General features: G+C 41.7%; 1 protein-coding gene across 3 annotated transcripts in view; it reads left to right on the plus strand.

Moving 5' to 3' along the window:
- Window positions 1–3,562: 3,562 nt before the first annotated feature.
- col16a1 (collagen, type XVI, alpha 1) overlaps window positions 3,563–21,742 on the plus strand; it is a 70,356-nt gene continuing 52,176 nt past the window's right edge. For all 3 annotated transcript variants that reach the window (XM_038724751.1, XM_038724753.1, XM_038724752.1), the window contains exons 1-4: window positions 3,563–3,777; window positions 10,083–10,212; window positions 19,413–19,481; window positions 19,573–19,690. In XM_038724751.1, the coding sequence (XP_038580679.1) occupies window positions 10,137–10,212; window positions 19,413–19,481; window positions 19,573–19,690 (263 nt within the window). In that variant the 5' untranslated portion in view covers window positions 3,563–3,777; window positions 10,083–10,136. The remainder of the gene's footprint in view (window positions 3,778–10,082; window positions 10,213–19,412; window positions 19,482–19,572; window positions 19,691–21,742) is intronic.

A 21,742-nucleotide genomic window follows, 5' to 3' on the forward strand; every position in this document is an offset into this window, starting at 1 on the left:
TGTTTTTTTGTTTCCCTTTTTTTCTATGATGAAGCATTTATGATCGTGTCTCTCAGGGTTGTCATCACAATTTAGTCCCACCAGGCGAGGATATGAATGGCTCATATGCATGTGAACTGGAGCATTTACATCAATTCTCATTGAAACTGTAGTCGCATGGCACTGCCTGGCCTGATTTTCTTGTATGCATAGAAGAGCTGTGAAGAATTGGAAGAGAAGACAAATCTGTTACCCGTATGAAGTTCTCAGGAGGCCTCTGAAACAGCAGCCTTTCATGTATAATACAGAAACCTTCAAAATAATTGCATCTTTCTTGTCAGTAATTTCTCTTTTTTCTGCCTCCCGCACACACAAACACTCAAAGCACCTTTGAAAGAAAGGTCTAGTAATTATTATATGCAATCTTCCTCTGTATTGGCAAGTTTTGAACAGAGCACTTTAAAGCAGAAAACCTTGGCAGACAGATTTATCTCTGCTTCTTAATCAATGACATTTATTGAAAAAGTGGGTCAGGCAAATAGCTACAAGTCGATTATGATGAAAGAGTGTAAAGCAGCAAAGATTAAGTGTACATGAGGTGGTGTATGTGTGTGAGGGGGACATATTCGTGTGCAATAGGTTCTTCTGACAGCAGCATCTATGGCAACTATGAAGTTTCTCTTACAATGTCTTCATAGAGATGCATGGGGCTTGTTTGTGAGGGGAGATGGAAAAATGATGCATCTTATCCTTTTAGTCTGCATGATTGAATCTGTAATGTATGAGAGGCAAAGAAAGCCTGTAAAAATGTAAATCCTCTAAGAAAACCAAATTGTGAAAATTAAATACCTGAATTTAGCATGGGGCGGCACGGTGGTACACAGCAAGAAGGTCGTGGGTTCAAACCCCGGTTACCTCTGCCTTTCTTTGTGGAGTTTGCTTGTTCTCCCCGTGTCCTCGTACAGCTCTGTAAAGCTGTACTTACGCACATTGGTGCTTTGAGCAATATGCTAAGAAACAATGACATGGGAGTGTTGATAATTTTTTCAAGTATTTAATCATAAACCAAAGGGTTGCGCAAATAAAAATTTGACCTGATGATAGCAGCAGATAAAAACGTTAAGGGATCACCAAGGTTATTACAATTCATTCTGAGGGGGACCAAATTTCATGGCAGTCTATCCAGTCGATATCAAAACATTTCAACCAAAACCACAAATGTGAACCCCATGATGGCCCTAGTGGAAAAGTCAGGGGATCACTAAAGTCAACATAATTTTGCAACCATGAATTGCTGTACGTAATTTTTTGCTAATCCATCAAGTAGATGATGAGATATTTCACTGGATAAATAAAAATTTGACAGCTAGTAGTGCTAGAGATCAGTTCAGGGAATCACCACAATCGTTAGGCTTACAGTAATCATTTAGGCACCATGAATACCTGTACACTCACAGCAAGAAGGTCGTGGGTTCAAACCCCGGTTGCCCCGGCCTTTCTGTGTGGAGTTTGCATGTTCTCCCCATGTCTGCATGGGTTCTCTCTGGGTGCTCCGGCTTCCTCCCACCGTCCAAAGACATGCTGACTAGGTTGATTGGTGACCCTAAATTGTCCTTAGGTGTGAGTGTGAGTGTGTGTGGTTGTTTGTCTATGTGTGGCCCTGTGATGGACTGGCGACCTGTCCAGGGTGTACCCCGCCATTCGCCCAATGTCAACTGGGATTGGCTCCAGCCCCAGACCCTCTACGCAGGATAAGCGGTTGACGATGGATGGATGAATACCTGTACACATTTTTAAAAAAAGGATAAATAAAGTATATTCAAGTTCCTTAAATTCAATACGTATCAAAAAATTCAAGTCGAGTTTAAAAGAAGGAATGGAATGGAATTAAGGTTCTCAAATTGGATAGGTGAAATTCTAAATTCAGCATTCAAACCTGAACATCCTGGCTGTCAAGGAAATGATATTTAGGAGATAACTTTATTAATCCCTCTGATTTCTCTGTTTTTACACACTGGTGTTATTATTATACATATTATACACATGCATTAACGTATGGAGATATTGTCTGAGAGAGGGGGCTGCCACATAGTCCATGCCCCGAGCAGTTAGGGGTTCAGGGCTTTGCTCAAGAAGCTGAACTGGCACCTCTCCAGCTACAAGTCCACTCTTCATATGACTGGTCTGTGCTGATCTCGAACATACACACCGCTTTGGACACGATTGTTTACATTCTTGTTCCTGGTATCCGCCCCTTAGCACGTCCTTCCTTCATGAAAGACGGCAAGCTATGATTGGTGGGGGGCCAGCGTGTATACTGTAATGTCTCTGTAAGGCCACGTCACGCAAATAATTTATGACTATAATAGCCTAATCTGACACGGTGAACATTTTAACAGACAAAAATATTGTTCAGTATGAACCCGGTATTAAGTTACTTATGCATATGATCTAAGAAAGAGATGAGCAACTGGAATTTTATTGTGCTACCAGCACATATAAAGACACTTGCATGCACAAACTACTGTCCAGATGTTCCACTAAAGGACTTTGTTTCCACCAATGTTAGTACAAAAAGGTAACATCCGGGTGAACATGTAGGTCAAATGTTGCAGCAGTATTAGACAGCTGCAAAAGTCATTGATGGAGCCTAAACCTCTTGGTCCAAATGGGCTTTGCTGGAATTCACCAAGTTGTTGTTGTTGAGCTTTCTCTCTCATTATGCTGTTTATACTTTTTCTGAGCTGGAGGTTGAAGCTAATGAGAAAGTGAAAGATAATGGCTTGGTAGGAAAGTTGACCTCTGAGCAGAGGACAGAAATAAATACCTTGAAGATGGGAGCACTCCTCAGTACCTGTTCATCCACATCAGTGGGGGAGGCACACATAAATCAAATGCCAAAGTGATATTTATTCGCCTCCTGAACTATTTACTTACTGACAATAAAGGTGGAATTTATGTGGCTATTAAGACGAGTGTTCTGAATGGTCAGGGGCTGCAACTGAGGGCCACTTTATGGATTGGATGCAATAAAAACCCAGTGATAAAACAATATGGAAGCTGTGGACCAGGCCGTCAATCAAAGGTAAGTATGATAAGTAAGTTCGTTAATTTTAATGGAGTAAATTCTTCTCAATAATGCAGTGCGTGCTGCTATTATTCCTATTTCTTGTCTTAATACAGTGCTTTAACCCAGACAGAATGGAAGCAAGTCTTCCTTACCCTCCAGTAAGCCATGAATCAAACAGTGAGAGGTGAGGGAGAGATGGAGGGAGCATGAGGAGGAGAGGGTGGGGGAAAGGGTGGGGAGGGCAAAGAGAGGGTAGAGGCCTGGAAGAAGTTGGTAGGGATTAGAGAGATGCCCAAGGCTCATTTTCCAGCCTTGTGGACAAGGTGATGTCACCACACGTTTCACTGAGGGATATCCCACAGAGAGGGGAAGGGAGACACAGAGGGGGAGAGAGGGAGGTGCAGAGATAGAGACAGGCACGGGGAAGAGAAAGAGAGCGAGAGAAAAAGTAAGGAGAAACAGAGAGAGGGGGGAGTGGAGTGGGGGGGACTTGGGATTTAGATTGTGCAGCAGCGGTAGAGAGGGAGGGGAAAAGTTGGACACGGACAATCTTGCAGGAACTTTTTTCTTCTTTCCTTCTCTGTGGAAGAAGCCTCAAGAAAAACATTCAGTGGATTACATTTGATTTGCATCGCCCCACTAGATTTCCAATCTGGTCCCTGGATACATACGCATTCATTAACGGATTAATGTGGTCGCAAATTTGGGGGATTTATCAATAGTTTAAGGTAAGGCTTTTATTGACTTTTATGGACATGTTTACGGTGCTTGAAACGTAGCCGATAAAAGCGACGTTTGAAAAAGTTTGTGTTTTGGGCAACGAAACGTTGCAGTAAGGCAGTGATGGAAGACTGCAGTTTGTAGTGAAACTTTTGCAGTCGGTTTATATCGGCAACAGACCAGACTAAGGCTGCTTAACACAGGAGGCTACATCACATGGGAATACAGGCGCATTATAGGCTACAGCAGATGACGAAATACACCACTAACTCACTGTAAACTCACTTTTGAGCAGCTACTAAAGAAAAGTGTAATGATTTTAGGAGATAAAATACCATGAAATGTAAACATGATAAACTCACTTTCTCCCAGGGGAGAAATAAAAGTTATTAAAGTTATGTCTGCTGAGTAGCCCCTGACACATCGCAGTATTTTTGTGTTTCTTTAAAACTTTTAAACCACAACTAGTTGATACAGCTGCTGGCAAAAGTGATGCTGATTTTCCATTCTTATCCGATTCCATTCTTACAACACAGTTTGGGCTGAGTTGTAAATGTATGTGGCTTGAATCCAGACCCTGTGGCATGGAAAAGCCTCAGTGCATGGCTGTGTATGGGATCCGCTACATGCATATCATTCACGTAGTGACGTCTGAGCATAGCCCTGCACAGATTTGACATCAGTGTCCTACATCTTACTTCTTTCCTCTAACGTTACCTGGGAAGAAAGAAAAAGTCCTGAGGAGGGACACAAACTGTGAGGAGAACTCATGAATGCCACAGTCACATCTGTTTTTCTCATGACTCAGCCATCCCATGTTTGCTGGCTTTTGCATCCCGTCTGTGCCCCCCCCCAGCAGCTCAATGTTGAAACTCAGAGCTGCCTTCTTGAGAGAATGAAGAGAATTTATTTCTCTGATCAGCTATGTCATTCTCTCCATTGCTACGTTCTGACCTTCAGTTAACAGAGATCTTCTCTTGAAGGGTAATTTCAACAAAAACATAATCTGAGGACCATAGACATTAAAAAATGTGGAAAACCATGAATGCTCCTGTAGCCTACCTCCAGGGACACTTTTTCTCCCCTGCAGTAAGAGGTTCTACTCCCTCTTCAGACCTTGGGGAATACAGCCTTGTAAATGTTACAAATTGGTGTCCTAGAATTTAACTACACATTAAGTGTTGCTCACTTAACCTCACGCAGGCTGCACATGCACACTGCATTAGCTGTGGGCCTTGCAGTGTCTGTTTTACTTACTGCTTCCAATGTAGCCGGTGCTATGGGCCTGCAGCTAATTGTATCATCCACTTGACTCTTTGCATATTCCGGTCAGCAACGTTAAGCTATCAGAAATGTAAAGTTAAGCAGCAGGTCAACTGCCTGCTGAAGGCCTTCTCAACCATGCATAGCATGGGCTTTAGGCCAACTAGTTCATGTCATCAGACTTTATTTACGTCATTACTTTTATATGTGGACCCAAACTATCCATGGCAGTGGAACTTTGAGGCAGCCTTGAGCATGTCCTCATACCTAAACGACAAAATAGGTCAACTGTCAGTTGTCCCAAAACGACATATATGACCATTCCCCAAAACGACATGTACGAGCATTGGAAAATACTAGTAATATTTTTTTGCCTAGGATGGTAAAGGCATGAACCACCCTACTCTGCTTCTTATTGACTAGCACTCATTGCCTTCATGATTGGGTTGGTTAGGTTTAGGCAAGAGGAGTGACTGGTTAGGGCTAGGGTAAGAATATCAGGGTAAGCCCATCAGAGGCATAGCAGGGCTGGTCATGCCTTTGCCATAGGCAAAAAAAATAGCATGGAGTAAGTATGTTGCATTGCAGGTTTGGGCAAGATTGTGGTATGGGTTAAAATAAGTGCATTACATAACTCAGGTGACGTATATCTTTAACTTTCTTTCACACAGGACTCGAACCTCATTCTCCTGAGTGAAAGTCCTGTGTTTGTGTTTGACCCCCCCATCCACCTCCTTACGCAGACTTTGTTGCTCTTTATTCTACGTCATGTGACTTCTTCCTTTGCTACCGTCATATGACCTCTAGAGGTGACAGCCTAACAATGTACGTAATTATGGGCCGTAAGCTGCTGCATATGCTGTATTTTTCTGGTGAGGACAGGCTAGATGAGCAAAGAGAGGATTGAATGGATTTTACACTCCCTACTTTTGTTCACAATCTGCAACTGTGCTGGCCTGTTTCTTATTCACAAATACACTAGTAAAAACTTGCCTCAGTCTCTCTTGATTGTCATACAGGTTTGGATATTACCTTTGCTAATTTCCAATTTCTATTACTCCCGGTCAGTGGATATCTAGAGTGTCTATCAAAGCCTCAAGGCATGTTTATTTATCTTTTATTCACCCCTAGCTTCCTGTTGTGACAGGCCTTCTATGCGCTTTCAGGATTGGCCTGAAGCACATCTGCTTCAGTTCCTGAGCCAAGAGTGTACGTGTACATGTCGTGTTTATCATGACATATCAGTACCTTTTACAGTAGAAAGAAGCATCTGACATCTCCCATCTGGCAAAAAGAACTCTGGGAGTGTCTGAAAAGATGGCAGCATATTGACTAATGTCAAACATCCAGCTATTTATTTTTTTGCCATGCTAGCAGCATGGCTTTGGATGGCAATGTCTGTCAGTCAGTTGGTCGACTGCTTTGGTCCAGACTGAAATACCTCCACAACTTTTGGATGGATTGACATAAAAGTTTGTACAGACATTCATGGTCCCCAGAGGATGATTCTTCATGAGTTCATGAGTCTGGTGATCCCCTAACTTTTCCTATTCCTATAGCACCACGAGCCGGTCAAAGTTTTCACTTATCCTGTGAAATAGCTTAACATCCACTTGACCGATTGGCACAACTTTTGGCAGAAACATTTGTGGTTTGTAGAGTTGGTTTGCTATCAGTTGTAGTTCTACTAACTGATACTGTGACTTTTCCTGTAGCACAAGCGCCATGAGCTTCACATTTGGGGCCAAGAAGAACTCCTTTGTTTGTTGTATTTGGCTGTAAAATAAAATAAAAATGGTGTGCAACTGCTTAACAATAGCACCAAGGATGGGAATACCGTACATACATACAGTTCATGAAACAAGCCTCCACGTTACTTGTGTAGCACATTGTGTAGCACATTCGCAGTTAGCACGCTTGTAGTGTGGACATTGAGTGCAGACCCTGGCAGACTGTGGCAGCTGACGACATTTACGCCACACGGACACTTGCAGCCACACTGATGCAGTAATTGGCCTTAATTGGCCTTAAGTTCTGCCTCATAAACCTGCTAGCACGGCTGTAGACTTAGTCGTCTTTCTAAATCACTTATTCTTTTTATAGTCACATGGCTGTTAACAGTCCAACAATCATTCCAGTTTTCTTCCAATAAGAACAAACCCTGCTCACAACAACAAGAATTAACAGAATTGAATTTCAGTTGTTGTCGTCTTGTTTTTTTTCTTCTGCTTATTGCAATAGTGCATGGTAGAAAGATTCCTTGTGTCTCTGTGTGTTAGCATTCATATCTTTCTACCTATCGGTCTGTCTTCGTATATCTGTCTTCGTATATCTGCCCCTTTTGCCTTCTGTGGCACACATGCTGTACTGTACATGTTTCTATATCAATGAATGGATGCATTTGCACCTACTTGTCTACTTATTATGCAGCCCTTCTGTTTTATTGCTGCAATCCAGTCAACTTTTAGTGCACTTTCCTACACATCCTCTGCCGAGAGAAGACTTCCTCAGGAGGATTCAGTCAGGGTCACAGCCCCAAAGACCGGAGGTTGTTTTCACAGCCCAGCACCAAAACCACTCTCTACTGTGTGTGTTTGTATGTGTGAGATAGAGCAGGGTATATTGGAAGCAGATACCCTGCGATTGAGCTGTCCATCAATCTTCTTGCTGCAGTATGCTGGGAGAGACAGCTGGAAAGGCAGTGAACCGTCAAATATTACATGACTGACACATTTATGCCGGGTTCTCCCATTTAAAGAGATGCAAAGCAGTCTAAACAGTGGGCTCCTGGTTCACTGTCATTTAATCATCTGTGTCTGGGGTGCCTAATAAGCAATTCTCTTGTGAGGCCATAGAAAGGACATGTTTCATTTAACTCTGTCAGTGTTCCTCTAAACAGGCTTGTGTTGGGGCTGTTGTTCCATCTGTAAGAAGGTGGCAATGATGATGAAATGTGTGACAGCAAAAATTGCTAAGCACTGAGCACAAATTACTTCCATTGTTACATAGGACAGTATCAGTGCCTCTTTTGTCCGTAAATGCAAGCTATTACAAGTACTGGAACTGATAGCTGTACTGGAAATAGAAAATAGACAATAGGTCTGGACCTAGAGCCAAAACGACTCCTGGAGCTATGGAGCAGCTCTGCGTCTTCAAGGGAGACACATTGTTGTTGTAAAAAAAAAAAAATGTCCAAGCTGAAACATAAATGAGGGCTGTGTTGTGTTTGTGACTGTTGGTCATCACTTCTGTCCGGCAGTGGTCTTAAGGCTTGTAATCCTGGAAGACTTTCAAATCTGTCATTGTTTTCTTTCCTGTACTGGCTTTGTACTCGGTGACCCGATCACTCGCAGGCCTGCTTACCGGGCTCATGGCCAGCCCTACGGCCAAGCCCAGTGGCCTAACCCTTTACTGTCTTTATCTGCTATAGCCAGCTGGGTGGCCATGGTGCTGCAGATGGAGTGCAGAGAGAGGACAAAGAGAGACATCCATAGCAACACATATTAGGAAGCCTATTAAATTGTTCTGGATTATGGCCAGACAAAAATAGCAATGAGCTGTTACTTTTCCTTTAGCCTGTGTTCTGTGTTCTCTGGACTGTGATGCATTATGTATTATGTACTGTGTGAGCTTTCTTATTACTGTGATCATGTGGCATGAAGCCTATAATAATGGCTGCAGCTTTAGAGTGCTCAAACTCAGCCATCTGAGGCTAGCCTGAAAACTAAAAAAAAATCAAAATCTTCTAGTTGTTTAGCTTGCAGCTACTTTTAGATAAAAAGTGTCTATGTTGTGCACAGAGATGACTTGCGCCATAGCATGATTTTACAGTGTCTTGCAAAGATCTTTTCAGAAAATGGTAACCTGGCCTTGTAAGAAAATAAGGGAAGCAACCACACCTTGAGCCAGCAGTCCCCAAAATTGAATGTATAATTCACAATGTGGGGCATGTCAAGCTGTCCTTGTTATTCCCGAACATAATTTGAAACATTGTCCTCCACCGCATTGTCTGTTAGCAGCATGCTGCAGGCAGTCAGGTCAGGCTAGATGGTATTTACACCGTGTCCTCGGCCAGGCAGGAGTGCCACATTGTGTACCCCCGGGGGAGAGCGGGGGTCATTTCTCCTGGCAGACGGGACAGGTGTGTGTATAGAGACACAGTCTGCTAGCCTGCCTGCCTTGAGGCCCTGCTGTACCTGTAAACACTGCAGAGTTATGGGGTCTGTACACATGCTGAGGGCAAGTCCAGGTCAGCTGGGATGTGTTTATGCGAGTCAGAGTGGGCCGTGTTGGTGTCCTTATGTGCATGCATTCTTTTGTGATTTTTATGAAATAGGGGTTGTATTAAGGGAGAGGGACTGTGGAGACAGAATATAATGATTATTTAGCCGTGGCACACATTTTAATCTGTGTGTGTGTGTGTGTGTGTGTGTGTGTGTGTGTGTTGTTGTTGGGCCACGTGGAAGCATCTGGTGCAACACAACCATGGCTCCAGTGGAATAGTCTCCAGATGTGTTTGTGTGTTTTGGCCCCGCTGTCTGTTTGACTGTGGAACGGCCAGCCAGCTTGTAAATCATTTTACTTTCATGTGTGCACTTTGCTTTGTTGTCTTGCAGATGCAGTAGGTATTTGTTTACAGCAGTATTTGTACTTTGTTTACTTTAAGAATGGTTTCCTAGATATGGTCCCGTGTGTGTATGTGCACTTAAGTGTACTCATATTTACATGCATGTGGGTGTGCGTGTGTAGCAGCTGCCAAGTCAAAGGCCAACCAGATGGACAGGATAATGACTATGATCAGACTTTATAGAGTTACACTCCTTAATGAGGGACATTCTGGTTAATTCATATGCCACTGACAAAGCCTGCATCATACCACATAATTAACACATCAACTGTGACTGACTCATAAATATACATCAACGTCTATTTAGGAGTCAAGCATAATGTGCAGCTGGCGGCAGAGTGAGCAGACTGGTATGGCATGCTCACAGAATGTAGGAAGGATTTAACTTTTTTGACATGCTCTTTTTCTTTTTTCATCCATCAGCTGGTGGCTGAGGTGAGGTGAGGTGGGGTGAGGTGTTTTCGGAGGAGTGAAACCATGTGGCTTCTCTGCTCCTCTCTGACTCTGTTGGCCCTCAGCTTCGGGTCATGTGACACGCTGACATCAGAGCAAGGTGAGTTTCTTCTGCCCTGCTGGAGTTCAAAAAATGTTCAGGACAAATTAATTGTCTTACTTTAACAATATTCAACATACACAGTACCCCACATAAAACCACAACTTGTCATTTTAACATGCTGGTTTTTGTACAGATTAAACAAACGAGATGTAACATCTTACCAAGTGAGCTTGCTTGCTAACCTTAGCTAGCTAGCTGCTGACTGTACCTTTATATTAACCGTACAGACATGAGAGTAGTATGAATCTTCTCATGTAACTTTTGGCAAGAAAGATGTTAAACTGTTGCTTTCACAAAAAGTCTAAAACGTCACAAAACCAAAAACACTTAACACTGGTTAACTCTTTTATCAAACATTCCATGCTTGACCAACTGGTCTCTCTTTGCAACCCATCTGAGTTTGATGAAACTGTGTCCGTCTGTGCCCTGTGTGTGTGATGGTGCAGCTGTAATTACAGAGTATGTGCATTTGATGCTAGCTGTTGGTGGCGGGGTGGTAGGCTGTGGCAAGGAGACGTGTGTGTTTACCATGTGCGGTTGTGTTCCTCTTCACAAACCATCAATCATTCTGTCTTTCTGTGTATTTTGTATAGGAAGAACATGAGTTTGTATGATTTTGAATGTGCTTACATGACATTACGAGCATGTTGAAATGCTAGTGTGTGTGTGTTGGCGTGGTGGAGAGAATGTGTTTCTATTTGTATCAAGGTGTATGTATGTGGTGTATGGGTATGACAGAGACAGAGACAGAAACAGACAACCAAGAAATCAAGAGGCAGAGAGGTGAAGAGAAATCTCTTTTATTGCCTTCTGTTATTTATTTATTTATTTACTTATTTTCGTTCTGAACTGTCATACTCCCTCATCACACTGTCAGTGTGTTCTCAGGGGCCGGCTCTGTGATATCACTTGGGGGGTCGAGCAATCCTCTATAGTTCGTGGAGCTCTGAAGGGAGCTTTGCGGAGGAGGAGGTCCCTCCTGGGAGACCCTAGTCAGAGCTTTTCAGCTGAGACAGAGTCAGCTTGCAGCTCCCTTGAGTCCTTTCCCCCAGTGGTTGGAAGAAAGTGCTTTTTCAAGTGCAGCTATAACACTTTGTCACAGCAAGCACCACACACACACACACACACACACACACACACACACACACACACACACACTATCACTATTCCTCTGACTCATTCAAATCTCTTCTTACTGGTAATTTGCTGACATTACAGCAAGGAAGCAGGTTTAAGGAAAACTAGTGTTGAAGAGTGGAGCCGGATGATTGCACTGCACTTCTGCAGTGTACCAGCCAGAGAGACCAGTCCCTATAGTTAAATTAAATTGCTGCTGCCTTTGGTAAAGTGTTGCTGATATGGGTTTTTTTTGTGCACAACAGACCATACACAGTTTGAAGTAATGGATTTATGTATTGATTTGTTTTGACTCAGTTTCCCTCTGTCTGTGTTTCAGCTAAGTTGTATGCTTTCTGGTGCCAAGTAATTGCAGTAGTAATAAGCACATTTGCACAAACAGAAGTTAGAGAAGACAAGCAGCTTGCAGCAGAAAAACAAATCTACAGGTTAGGAGAATCTTATTTCTGATTAGGATATAATTGATAAAACCGGCTGTATGATTTTCTTCTATGCTGATAATGATGCTGATTACATACTGCAGTCCCTTGTTTGTACTACTAATAAGCAAGCAATATGTGAGGTATTGCTTCACATACGGTTGACTTTCTTAATATGAAGTGTACACTATTAAAATATCAGAAAGGCTGGGAGCATAGGATAGGAGCATTTGGTTATTTTTTTCAGCTACATGGGGGCACCAGAACACGCTGTACACAACATTGACTCATCTCCTTATAAAATTGACATGGCTAGAAGTATTAGCATTTTGGATTTACAAATCCAGCAGACACAGAGCAACATTAGCATTCTTTTGGTATCGAGTTTCTGGCCACCGACAAATGTAAGTGTATAATTATGTGTTAATATTCACTCTCATTTTAGTTCTCTCTCCACCAACTGAAATGTCTGGTTATTTAGCTGGTAAACGCTTCTTCCCCAGCTAGTCGCTAACGTTGTGTGTCTGCCATCAGTAGCAAAACTGAACCAAAACAATGAAGTCGGTAAAACACATTAAAACGCTGCGTGTAGTTGGCAGGAACTGCAGAGTCAGGTCATCATTTTGGGTTTGTTACTATGAGTGACCCCTATCACATTACCTCGAGGGGAGTCATTTAATTCAATGTTAATATAAAAATATTGAGGTGTGCAGCTTTCATTGTTCATTTCATGTTATCGTTATCTTGACTTTATTAACCATTAGTTTGGTCAAGACCATGAGTATGCCATGTTAACATTTGTCCTTTAGAGAATTTGATACAGACCCTTAGCCATCTTTACTCCATCTCCACTGCTGATGGGTAATGGGTGTGACTAGGCTAGTTTGTAGGCCATAACGGGCGGTGTGTAAACGTCACTTGCAAGGAATGAACTTGAGAAAAACACTTATACTGTAACTGCTTTAGGGTGGGTGCTTCATGAATGAACCTGTCCTGTGATGTCTCTGCTCTCTAAAGAAGAAAATGTGCATTGCAAGTTTTGTCAGAAGCGCTTAGAAAAAGCATGAGTACTCAGTAAAGTAGCACATTACATCAAATTTACCAACTAGTGACAAATGTGATCCGAGGAATTACATTTACTTAATTAGCTGATGCTTTTATCCAAAGCGACTCACAATTGCTATACATGTCAGAGGCTGCACAGTATGCATAATATGTGTATGCACACACACATACTCACCAGCACACAGGTTGCCAGACATTGTCAAACAACACAATCTAACTCGAGTGTAAAGGATTCTGCATTTCCTGTCTTAAGCTTATCATTGTGAAAAGCTTGTAAATGTGTGTGTCATGAGTCTAGCCTATGTGTGTGTGAACTTGTGAAAGTGTATTGAATGTGAGCCAGAGGCCTGCAAGGGGAAAATGAGTGAGCTCATCCCTCTAAAGGCCAGTGTTTTAAGTCTCTCCACTCCTCTGTACTGCAATTTTATCTCTGGAAAACAACCAAGAATGTTCTCTCTTGTCTCACACACTCTCCCTCTGTCTCATTCCCTCCAACCCCAATAGCACCCTCTCAGTTTGTCATTTCCCCCCTCATTTTAGCCACACATTGGCTACATTGAATCATTGTATTGAATCAATCAACTACATTAGCAGCACACCCCACTCAATCCATATGGTGGATGTATTTATACCTCCGGGACCTGCAAGACTCTCCCTCTGAGTCAAAGTTTTTGCTGATAAGCAGCCCAGTCCAATTATATTGGAATGCCACATTGTAAAGCACATTCAATAACTACCATACCCTCTCTTGTTACAAACCACACTGTGAACACCCTTCTGACCTCTTTTTCCTAATGAAAGCATTCCAAGCCAAGTGTTTGCTGCTACGAAAACAGAATTAATACTCCGACAGTTAGTTTCAGTGTACCCTGGCCACACAACAAGGCACTGGTAGATAATACCATCATTGATTCCTAAACCTTCTGAAAGGTTGTTAAATATCAGTAACAATGCAAGAAAGGTCACACATTACTTATTTTAGCTGGGATATTGCAGTGGGTCAGCTAGAGTTGAGTTGATACTTTACACGTACATTGTTGTAATGAATGCCTGAGTGATCGATCTTTGTCTAGTCATTGGCCTAAGTTATATTTGAGTTTCCCTACATTCTGAATATTGGCACATTTATAATAATTACATTTTCCCAGGTTGTCCCTGTCTGACACCTTTTACTTGGACACCCTCCAAGTTAAGTGTAAGTCGGTATACATCAAAAAGTAGTGTTTCACTTCTCTCAAGACTTAAAATGTCCTGAATTTTTATCTTTGGCAAGGTGGAGACTTGGGGGAACACTCACAGCAGTGTGTTGCATGACTGCCAGTGTAGTATCATTACCTGCTTTGGCAAGACTCAAACACAACCCATCAAAGAGAAAGTGAACCCAGCCAAGACCATCCAATCTCTTTAAGGCTACATGCAGCTACTAGCAGGATCCTGGAGTGGAACTCATACTATGTGCTAATTAGCTTGTCAACAAGCAAGCACTTTCCTTTGATCACAGCTTGAGAGGAAATGGGGTTCAAGTTCCACAGTGTGTCCTCTGCCAAAGTGCCAAAGAGCCTGAGTACGCAACAGTGCACTAAAATATCAACCATCCTCTGAGTTATGTAGAAACAACTTGTTTCTCCCATGAGCGTGAGGAAAAAGTGTGATGCTTTTACAAGTAATCACAGCATTTAACTTGAATCACAGGTTTAAAAGTGGTAACAACTGTTTTAATGTTGTTTAACAATGTGATTTACCTATATTCAAACGCAGATCATTCACTATGTAATCTGTCATTTAGCTGTAAATCTGAGTGTCACATGATTGTAGCTTTGAAGTTTTTGAATTCAGTACACACTGTAGGACATCTCATCCTCAGTTTTTAAAGCCAACCTTTACATTGTCAGGCTTTATACTCAACTTTCATCAGTTTAAGCTGTGCTATATGGAACATTTTATCATCTTTCAGCTCATTGTTTTGGTTTTATGGACCGCAGCTGTTTGCCCCGCACCAACTGACAGATGGACAAAGGTAGCGACTAGCTGGGCCAAAATAGAGCTAAAACAAGAGTGAATATTAGAGTTGGTCAGAGCAGAATTCCAAATGAAGGCTTTGTGTCCTCCAGTATGACTGTAACTGCTAACACATTTGCTGTATCAACTTTATAAGGTGATAATTTGTCACTGTTGTGTTTGCAACTTGCCATGTTGCCACCAAGGGGCCAAACAAATGTATATCTGGGTTTACACGTATATTGTAAAGTGTTAGGATGCTGTTGTCTGTGATGGGAATTACAGCTCATAGATGGCAGCCGGATCGTGCTTGGCGAAATCGGCTCTCAGGTGGGTGCTGGTGTTCAATTATGCCACCTGTCGAGATGTGCTACTTTGCAGTTCTTTGCATGCCGTTGTGGTTAGAGTTAGGGTTACACGCTATCGATTTGCATTAAGGTGGCATTTTTCAACAAGGTAACATAAATCATCAGAACACCAGCTTCCATTGTTCACTTAAAAGAGCTGGCTCATAGAGCAACCTAGTGACCGACACATCACTAGTTGGCAGCTGTAATCACTTCTCCTCCATTAAAAGTTTGTTTACATTGTGGAGCGGAATAGAGACTATTGGTTGGCACTCCTGCACACAAGCATACATGTTGTGTCGCTCGGCTGATGTACGAGAGAGCATGAGTTTGACAAGTAGAGTTTGAGATGTTCTAAAATGGCCGCTAGAGAGTTGACATAGTCTTACTATAAGACCAGCATGTCATTTAATGTCGTTATCTCATGAAAGAAGTCCTATAGTCAGCCAGTCACCTCAGAACGTCTGGGTGTTGCCCAGAGGGCAAGTTAGTTTTCCTCAAACGCCCCCCCGCCCCCCTGTCTGCTCTCTTGTGTTCACTCTTCCTCCTCTCTTCACCTTCTCTTCTATTCTATTGCTTAACTTTACCATTGGGCTGCCCACTTGCCTCCAGCAAGGATTACTCCTGACAAAGCCTTTATCTTAATTCTGTCTGATGGAAACGGAGTGGTGATGACCCCCCCCCACACACACACGCACACACACACACAAACACACACAAAAAAAGTAAGATTAAGTGACAACAAAAGGTAGATCTTACCATCTCTTGACTTCAAAAAACCTGTGATGGCTGTGTGTGAATATGTACTGTATGAGTCTTTTTTTGAAGGCAGCAGTGTCTTTGTGAGACTGCAGAAAGTATGCTTTGTGCTGAGTTAGCAGATAAGACTTCAGGATGGACCAGTAAAGTTATAAATACAGTATGTTTGATTGTGTGTGTGTCTGTGTGTGCGTGTGTGTAAGATAGACTGAGCGAGAGTATCAGAGGGCTCAGAAGACTCTAAACTTGTGTTTGATACTTCCTGTTCTCTACACTGTTATCTGTTACTTTGTTCGGAAGTCACATTCAATTCATGTAATTTCTTTGATTTTTCATCTGAAGTTTCTCTCAGCTTCCCATAACACCACAGTTTACTCTCTTTTCACACCTTGAATTTTTACTCGTAGACAGCAATAACAGACTGTGCAGGCAGGCAGGCTGAAATGTCCTGCGCTTTGAAACTGTCTGTCTTTTTGAAGCCAAGATGAACAGAAGCTGCAGGGTGTCAAGTGATGAACTTGATAATACAGTAGGTGATGAAGCGCTAAATGTGATTTAATTCTTTCTTGAGTCGGCTTCCGTGAAATTAAATTCCTAGCTCTTAATTAAAGTCAGTTGGATGTTTTATTTTATTAATTATATAATGCTCTTTCCCCTCGTTTTGATGTGACTTCCAGCTTGGATAAAGTTAAATTGTGGTTGGAAATAGACACAACAGTGTGTTGTTGTTGCATGCTTCAAGGCAACTCTCCATGCAGTGCACTCACTGTTTCATCAAAAAGACATTCTCAACAACTTTATTACACCGATTCCATAAAGCTAGGAGAGACAAAAACATTACTTTTGTTTGAAGAGCCTTTTCCTCAGGCTTTTGTCTTCTTCTCTAACAGCACCAATCAATAGAGACCTTCAAACAAAAGTTAGTGCCTCTTTAATTTTATTCTCCTGCATACACAATTACCGTTAACTAAGCCCCATCCCTCTTAGTTACTGTTGCTATCCCTGTCAAGTTTTCCATTCTTGTACATTACAGATTTACCACTTTTTTGCAGTAATTTTTTAAACAACGGGTTTTCTGTGTTACACAGACGTAAACTAATGTATGCTTCTCATTTCTAGCTGACAATCATGAATTTTGTCAGCTGAAATGAACTTTCACTACCTACTGTAATTTAAAGAGGTCATATTATGCTTTCTGCCTTTTTCCCTTTCCTTCATTGTGTTATCTCTTTTTTGTGAAAAGGCCTAGGTCCACCCTAAAGGGCGTTCCTTTTAGACCCCCTTTTTCTTCCGTTACCATGTTGCGTCATGTCGTAACACGTGTTGTAATGCTTGGCACGCCCTCAAAAACACCGGTGGAAGCAGCAGCACACACAGTGACAAGACATCCCAATAACTTACCAGTCTGAAACGTTTGCTCCAGTCTGTGTTCCTAAGCTGCTCCAGGAACACGCACAGCTGAACCAAAGCCGTATTTAGCGGCTTCTCAGGACCCGCCCAACTCTGCTGCTGATTGGCTAGTAGTCCTTAATTAGGTACTGAACATGTGCAACTCCCAACAAAGATCTTGTAGAAGTGAGATGCATCACTTCGTAGCTTAAAACAGAGCATTCAACACACAGGGTGAAAAGTGGAGCTGCAGCAATGTGCAGTACAATTTTTTTTTTTGTGTGTGTATTTTGAAACCATGGAAACCTATTCTTGTACAACCTGTAAATAAAATTATGAACCTAAAAAATTAGCATAATTTGACCACACTAAGGCTAACACGGTAAAAACTTTATATCCAGCTGACTTTCTAATATTTCCAGATGATTTGCTTTAAAACAAAAAGGGTGTTGAATATGCGCATGAAAGCTACATACATGATGTAATAAAGGCTAAAGCTGCATGTCCCATGCAAAAAAAATTGCATCGCCATCAGTTGTTAATCCATGGAAAAGACATGGAAAAGAAAGAAGCATTTGTGTAGCATTTGTTTGTGTACTGCAGGATAGAGCCTGTATTATTATTATTATTATTATTATTATTATTATTGTTATGAAGTATTATAGTACATTGTTACAGATAAAAAAAGTAATTGAAATGTTTAACCACAGAAAAACCATAGACTGTATAAACGAAGTGGACGTAGCCACACATAGGTTTGTGGGCTACAGTTTTGAAGCATTGGGTCTGGCATTTTGGCCATTGCCAACTTGTTTTATTGGAGCCAAAAGTGACCATAAGGTAGCAACACCCTAAAGCATTCTTTGCTTTATCATCTATTTCACTCTAAATGGGACTATCCTTACAAAATGAACATCATTCTATATCAAAGAACATTTGAAACTACCCATTGAGATCATAAACCTATCTGGAAAATGCTTTCTGAGTTAATAAATCAAGTGAGGCATAACCAATGAGTTTAGCATACGTATTTGTATTTAATGCAAGTTTAGGTTACTAGGTTACTAATGCAGGTAGCTAGTTAGCCAGGCATGCTAACGTTTGCGGCTTACCTTAAACGATATAAACATGCAGTTCAACCTAGTCCTTATACTTTGTGTGTTTTTGGTTTTGGAATGGTGATAAAAAAAAACACCTTTCTTCTCTTTAGATACAGAGAGAATAACTCTTTTCTGGTCCACGTGGACAGCACTTGACAGTGTGCATGGGGCAGTATTGAATAAGGTTAGATTAAAATATCTGACCTTCAGGTTTGGCATAAAGCAAACATTAATGATTTAGAATATTACTGACAGCAGCACAGCTCAGAGAAAATTATAAGGTTTTATTTTTGGTTAATTCAGGGCACCACCTGCTTCCATATTCTCTGCAGTCATAGTGTGTATCAAAAAAATACACTTTTGAAAAACTGTGCCCCGTAGAATGTCTTGCTTGGGGCCTTGGTCCTTGGCCCCAAGGAGATCAATTAACCGTGGATCACAGTGATTCACAGGGCATATGTCCACCTGTACTTGCCCGGTTTTTCTACACATCTCACATCTCCCCCCTGTAGTCAGGCAGACCGCTCTGACAGGCAACACTTTTCTTTGTAACCTCCCCTGACAGGGTGAGAACATATCCATCAAACGGAGGCTACCGCGACAGACAAGCTTGGTGCTAGACAACCTGTCAGACTGGGCTGTGTTCCTCCCTGCACAGCTTTGCCCTCATTTCATCTTGCTCTCTGTGTTTTACACTCTTTTTTTGACTCTCTTTCACCCCCACCAACTCCCTCTCTCTTTCTTCCAGATCAATATTTCTGTTACCCTCAAATGTATGTATCTTTGAAGTTGCTTGTTCTCTCTTGCACAAACTCTGTCCATTTCACCCAGCAATCGTGAAAAGTTACTTTTGGGATATCTTCTCCAAAGACTGATGTACTCTTCTTGACATCTGATGAATGCTTGAATTACAGTTTTTGTTGTTTTTACTTTTTGACTGTATTTTCTTGCATAATGCTCATGTCTTCTCTTTGTCTCCACAGATGTACAGTGCCCAACGTTACAAGTGGATGAGTGGAAGTTTCCTCAGACGGCCAAGCACAATATCACTGGTGAAAAGATAAACTCAAATACGCAGACAGACAGCTATTCTTTTCTGACTTTTATTCACGTGGGTGCTGATGAATGCCATTTTGTTGTCAGGTTTTAATCTGGTGAGGCGATTCTCCTTGCTCAAGAGTGCAGATGTCAAGAAGATCCGCAACCCTCGAGGACCCGTCATCCTCCGCCTGGGCAAGACTGCACTCCTACGCCCCACCGAGTAAGTTTACAATACTTCTCTTCCCTCACTTGCTCTCTTTCCAGCACCTACATACAAACACATCTCACACAAACACATCGTGTACAACTTTAGGTGGTAGAGAATGTATTACAGGAAGGGAAATAAAGTGTGTTTTCTGCTGGATTTTAAGCTTTCTTCAGGGCTATATCGACAGACACTCGCTTTACATGCTGAAGAAAAGGAAAGGGAGAGGGACTGAACACCCCACGGGAAATCAACCTCTGAACCCTCACTCGTCATGTCAGCATTGTCCAATGGCTATTGTGTAAAAAGCAGACACCTGGCAAACCATACACCATGGGTCACTCTCTGATAGCATTTCCAGAAATACAACTTCATTTCCCTCACCACTGACACTGGCTTGTAAAACTGAACTGTAACAGCCTTTTGGTTTTCCGGCTGTGACCACCACATATTCTTGCTGTAACTAGTTTCCATATAAAATGTGAGCACAACCTATTGGAGTGATGCCTTAATTAGTAGGCATGATGCATTTGCCGGTAAAAAAAAAGTTACAAGGGTATGAATTTAATAGTCACATTTGAGAGCCTCAGCTTGTTCTGAACTCGTTTCTGGGCGAAGAGACCTGCAGCCATAAAATCCAACAGAGCACGACTTCCTTTCACAACATGGTTTTGCAGCTTGACATGGTTTAATTATGCTTTCCTGGCTTTTCATGTTGTTATTACACAGTAGTTGGGTGCAGATTATGTTTGGAATTGCGTGACAAGTGCTTATTAGGGTTATGCGTTGGCTGTTTTTCCATCCTCTTTTTTTCTTTGCAACTGTAGATGGTTTTTAGTCGGCTGTGCTACGTTGTACCAACCAATAATGCAGTTTTTCAGAACTTGCCAATTGGGTCAACCTAGAGTATTGTATCACTCTGTCCAGAACTGTGAGCTCCACTTGCTTGAAGGCCCGATAAATCTCTTTTTTGTTAGAGATATTTTGTTCTAAAAGTGTCACATATATTGTTTGTCACTGGCTTAGAGAGTAGTTGTCCTTATGAAAAGGGGGGAAAAACTAAAAAAACTGTCACTTCAGGAAATCAGCATCTTTGGAACCAAAAAGGAAAATCCAAGCTGTTTTTGTTTTGCCTCTAACCATACAGAGAGAAGATGGGAACACCATTCTCTCTTCATTGTCATCTCTTCTCTGCTGCTGGTTTGGGATTTTGTTATGTTGCAGCGTTTATTGAAATTGTGATGCCATTGAGAGCTTTGCTGTCAGTTTTATCAGTGAAGAGTGCTACCTGGGTGACTTCTTTTTAACTCAGACAAAGAACAATCAATGTTTGCACATCAGCCATGCCTGTCGGCTGCCTTTCATTCTGCTACCTTCTATACATAGAACTCACTGTCTTCCATACACGTTTCTCAAAATGATTAAACAACATCAGAGCAGATGCTTGCGTTTTTTTCCATTTGCCTTTTCTTTTGCTTTCTTGGCTCACCAAAAAGGAGATGACTGAACCAGAGAGGACTGTCTAGCGGCATCAGTTAGTCATAATACTCCCTTTAATTAATTATTTCCTTTAATGGTTTTTGTTTTCTGAAATTGCATTGTATGAAATTGTTTAAGGCATTTAGAAAAGAAGGGTGAAGGCGGAGAACAGATGGGCAATTAAGGGATATAGTGGCTGATTAATCGGTCAATACCTGCACTCACAAGGCTGCTAAACAAAAAACGTCTGCGGACACATCTGCAGGCAGCCTTTTCAGTGTGGCTGCTGTGGAATGATATTAGCGCTCCCCCTTGTGAGTTTTGGGAATGTGGTGAAAAAGTTAGTTTTAAGCCCTAAATTTCCTCAGTCACCATCATCTTTTCTAAATGTTTTTAATCTAAAACCATTACTGGCTAGTGTTAAATATTATTATACTTCTGACTAAATCTAACCCATTCTCCCTTAAAATCTAAACTACACGCCATTGGGCAAAAATTTCTATACAAGATGTCTGTCTGATAGTGCTGTAGCTAAATTTAAGGATGCGATTCCATCAGCTCTAAATTCATTATCAAGTCACAAAGTAA

Source organism: Micropterus salmoides, unplaced genomic scaffold, assembly GCF_014851395.1.
Source record: "Micropterus salmoides isolate LMB-PRFRI ecotype aquatic unplaced genomic scaffold, ASM1485139v1 Ms_hic_scaffold_17, whole genome shotgun sequence".
Taxonomy (NCBI): domain Eukaryota; kingdom Metazoa; phylum Chordata; class Actinopteri; order Centrarchiformes; family Centrarchidae; genus Micropterus; species Micropterus salmoides.